Source organism: Manihot esculenta, chromosome 11, assembly GCF_001659605.2.
Source record: "Manihot esculenta cultivar AM560-2 chromosome 11, M.esculenta_v8, whole genome shotgun sequence".
Lineage (NCBI taxonomy): Eukaryota > Viridiplantae > Streptophyta > Magnoliopsida > Malpighiales > Euphorbiaceae > Manihot > Manihot esculenta.
In genome coordinates, this window is record NC_035171.2 from 22,436,080 (window position 1) to 22,440,530 (window position 4,451).

The 4,451-nt window shown below is 39.3% G+C and overlaps 1 protein-coding gene across 1 annotated transcript; it reads left to right on the forward strand.

Annotated features, from left to right (window-relative positions):
- Positions 1–600: 600 nt before the first annotated feature.
- LOC110625649 lies at positions 601–3,627 on the forward strand. Its single transcript, XM_043961442.1, has 5 exons — positions 601–2,225; positions 2,301–2,579; positions 2,685–2,917; positions 3,005–3,234; positions 3,325–3,627. Exons 1-5 carry the CDS (start codon positions 601–603, stop codon positions 3,625–3,627), a joined length of 2,670 nt encoding a protein of 889 aa, XP_043817377.1.
- The last annotated feature ends 824 nt before the right edge of the window (positions 3,628–4,451 follow it).

Here is a 4,451-nt window from a genome sequence, read left to right on the forward strand (position 1 = left end):
TCATACCCTAACTCCATTCCTTATTATTTCTTATTGGCCTATGGATTATAAAACTAACTATAATAATTTGCACATGTATACGTGAAGGTGTTCATATATGAGTTTAGTGTAAAGTCATGAAAGAAATTGACTAGAATTGATGAATCAATCCATAAGTAGATTGAGATCTATTTTGATCTCACAGCTTGTCTCAATTCCATTGAGAAATTTAGTTTCACTAAACATTCCTACCTATTACCTTTAACATGAACAAAAATGCTACTACATCATATGTCTAACAATTTAGTTTTGTTCTCAACATAACATTTGAATTGAAAATGAGACTTTCTTTAAGTATTTAATATGTTCACAAACTCTAAATTCAACTCATTTATATCTTAGATAAGAATGTAATGTATATTATTAGTGGCCTGTATATAGGACTGAGTTGTTAAAGTCCTACTGTTATTTAAGAAAGCTTGTATAGCAGCTATGATCATCAATGAAAATTACTCAAATTATTCTTAATTTAATTTTTTTCTTTTACAAGCTTTGACTGGGACCTATCAGTGGTATCAGAGCTTACTAACCTTCTTTATTTCCTTTCTTTTCTCTTTTCTTATGGCAACCAACAAAGAACGTATTGAAAATCTTGAAGCTGCAATTGGACAGCTTAAAAACACTGTTGGACAGCTACAAGGTTCTATTAGCCAAATGGATTATGGGATTAATAGTAAGTTACAACTGATTGAGGTAGCTATTTCAAAGTTCTCTGAGATGTCTTTCTCTAACAAAGACGGATCCAGCAGCATCAGAGATCGAAGTCAAAATCGATATGGCCGAGAGGATTCAAGAGAGGGAGGAAAGCCTATTTTTGCTTCCAAACTCGCAAAGATTGAATTCCCTAAATTTTCAGGCGATGACCCAATTGAGTGGATGACTAGAGTGGAGCAGTTCTTCGATTACCAAAAAACATATACCTTTGAAAAGGTGTGTTACCACCTCCAGGGTGAAGTAAATCAATGGTGGAGATGGCTCAAGCGTTCATACGAAGAAGAAGGCAAGGAAGTATCTTGGGACACATTTGTCGAAGAATTATCGTTCCGTTTTGGACCAACCGAATGCGAAGACTTTGATGAGTCCCTTTCCAAAATTCGACAAACAGGCCCTCTACGAGACTATCAACGGGAATTTGAACGGCTGGGGAACAAAGTGAAGGGGTGGACCCTGAAAGCCCTAGTGGGAACCTTTATGGGTGGCCTTAAAACAGAGATATCAGACAGAATTAGAATGTTCACACCCAAGACGCTCAAGGAAGCCATTAATTATGCTCGAATGCGGGACGAACAACCCCAGAGGCAGAAGAAAGCCATTCGAACATTTACCCCACCCAGCTCGCTATCGCCAACAAAGGAAAAGACTGCAACTCCGGTAAAACGCCTTTCATGGGAAGAGATGCAAAAACGCAGGGCTGCTGGGCTTTGTTTCAACTGTGATGCAAAATTCACTCCCGGGCATAGGTGTGCCAAACCTCAATTGCTTTTGTTAGATGGCGGCACTGAGGATGAGGGTGAAGATGAGCCAGAAATATCCCTCCATGCTCTTATCGGGTGGTCTAACTCACAAACCATGAGAGTTCTGATCAAAATCGGATCCACAGAGATGATTGTCCTCATTGATAGTAGCTCAACTCACAACTTCATCAATGGCAAGATGGCAGAATCCCTCAGATTACCGGCAACGGCGGTTAAGCCAAAAAAGGTGAAAGTCGCCAATGGGGGACACTTACATTGCAGTGGAAAGTTTGAGGATGTGAATCTCCTGGTTCAAGGTATACCCTTTACTATTATATTATATTCTTTACCTATAATGGGTTTGGATATGGTGCTAGGAATCCAGTGGCTCCAACAATTGGGGGATGTGAATTGCAATTGGAAAAACTTAACTATGAAATTCCATTGGAATGGACATCTCCAATTTCTTAAAGGAATTAACAGCCAACTCATTCAACCATATTCCACCAAGAAGATGGAGAAAGAGTTAAGACATAGGGGATCTATATTTGCAATCTGCTTCCAAATGCAACAAGAAGTACTTCCAAACAGAATTCATCCAGATATGCAACAATTACTCCATCAGTATTCTGATATTTATCAACATCCGACTGAGCTACCTTCGGATAGGGAAATTAATCATCGCATCCTATTAAAGGAAGGGACAGATCCTGTTAACGTTCGTCTCTACAGGTACGCATATTTTCAAAAAGCCGAAATTGAAAAGCAAGTTCATGACATGTTAAAATTGGGGCTTATTTGAACTAGCACAAGTCCTTTTTCTTCTCCTATTTTACTTGTTAAGAAAAAAGACAGATCTTGGAGATTCTGTACAGATTATAGAGCCCTAAATGCTATAACTGTTAGGGACAGATTTTCGATTTCCACTGTTGACGATATGATAGATGAATTACATGGGGCAGCCTACTTCACTAAACTTGACCTTAGGGCGGGGTTTCATCAAGTAAGAGTTCATCCAGATAACATTCATAAAACAGCTTTTCGTATCCATAATGGTCACTATGAGTATTTAGTCATGCCCTTCGGGTTATGTAATGCCCCCTCCACCTTTCAAGCCCTTATGAATTCAATATTCCGTCCATATTTACGCAAATTCGTGCTAGTATTTTTTTATGATGTGTTGATTTATAGCTCCAATTGGACCATGCATCTTGAACATGTCAAATTGGCTTTTGAAATATTGCGACAACACCAATTTTTTATTAAGCTCAGTAAATGTGCATTTGGGCAGCAACAGATTGAATATTTGGGTCATATTGTGTCTCATGAAGGAGTAATGGTGGATCAAGGAAAAATTAGAACAATGATTGATTGGCCAAAACCTACTAATGTCTCTAATTTACGTGGTTTTTTAGGCCTTACAGGTTACTACAAAAAATTTGTTTGAAATTATGGCATGATTGCACGACCCTTAACGGATTTGCTAAAGAAGGGAAGGTTTGCTTGGACAGAACAGGCAAAGCAATCCTTTACAGATTTAAAGCAAGCAATGTCCTCCACACCAACTTTGGCTATGCTCAACTTTAATGAGGAATTTGTCATAACAACATATGCTTCGAATGAAGGCATTGGGGCTGTCCTTTCTCAGCAGGATAAACCCATTGCTTTTATAAGCAAATCCTTAGGAGTTTCTAAACAAACCTGGTCCACCTATGCTAAAGAAATGTTTGCCATTGTTCACGCAATTCGAACATGGCGACCTTACTTACTCGGCCGGTGGTTCTTCATTCAAACTGATTAAAGAAGCCTTAAATACCTTTTGGAACAGCAGATTGTGACTCCGGAACAACAAAAGTGGGTCTCTAAGCTGCTTGGTTATGATTATGAAATCAGATATAAACCGGATAAAGAAAATGTCGCCGCCGATGCACTATCAAGAATTGCAGGGAGTCCTAGCCTTGATGCACTCTTTAGTCCACTGACCTCTTTTTGGGATTCTTTAAGGGCAACTGTTACTAAACATCCCTACATGATTCAAATTGGGAAATTGGCCACTAGTAATCCGGGAAAACCATATTTGTGGAGAGCTGGGTTAATTCTTTACAAGAATCGGGTTGTCATTCCCCCTGTGTAATACCCGGCTAGACTCCGGCATCGGAATTCCTATTTTCCGGTAGAATCTCGGATGTCGAAAACCTCTAGAAGGGTAAAATATGTTTTTCTAAAATGTTTTCATGTGTTTTAAGGTTTTAAGTAAGAAAGAAATTGAGTTTTGAAAGAAAAGAAAGTTTTGAAGGGAATTGCCAGGTTCGGCCGCTGAAAGTGGCTCTCTTTTGCTGCCGCCAAATGTCAAGTTCGGCCGCCGAACGTGGTAGAGTTTTGGAAGCACCTTTAGCCTCCGAAGGTGGTCTGGCCAACCACCTATAAAAGGCCCCATGTCCGAAAATGGGCGAGTTTTCTTCCCCATTTTCGGGCAAAGGTGAGTCCATGCCCTTCCATGGTTAGTTTTGATGATTTCCTTTAAATCATTCATGTTTTTGACAAGTTTTAACTTGGTTTTGAAGATTTTGAGCTAAAGATCAAGTTTTGAAGCTTGGAGACCCCGGAGCTCGATTTCTCCCATCTCCGAGTTTGGATCGTCTCCCCTCTCGTTTTTCAAGAGGTAAGAGTAGATCCTACCTTTCTTTTATGATTTTAGTAAGTTTTGAGGGGTTTGAAGGGTGTTGGATGCATGATTAGCTTAGTTGTAAAATGTTAGGGTTTATGTGAGTTAAATGATGCAAAGTATGTTTATTGTTTGTTAAAATGAAGTGTTGTTGGGGTATAGGCTAGTTTTAAGCCCCTAATGCTTAGGAGTGTGTTTATGCATGTTTTTGCATGGTTTGGTTTGAGTTTGGAGGATTTGGGAGGCAAGTTATGCATGAGAGGCTGAGTTCTGCCATTCTGGAAGAACTCAGG

Excerpts from the sequence above, each read along its gene's own strand:
- LOC110625649 (XM_043961442.1), top strand. The coding sequence starts at position 601 with ATGGCAACCAACAAAGAACGTATTGAAAATCTTGAAGCTGCAATTGGA. Across the intron at positions 2,918-3,004 it reads TGGTTTTTTAGGCCTTACAG|AACAGGCAAAGCAATCCTTT; the intron begins GTTACTACAAAA and ends TTGCTTGGACAG. Across the intron at positions 3,235-3,324 it reads AAATGTTTGCCATTGTTCAC|ATTGTGACTCCGGAACAACA; the intron begins GCAATTCGAACA and ends TTGGAACAGCAG.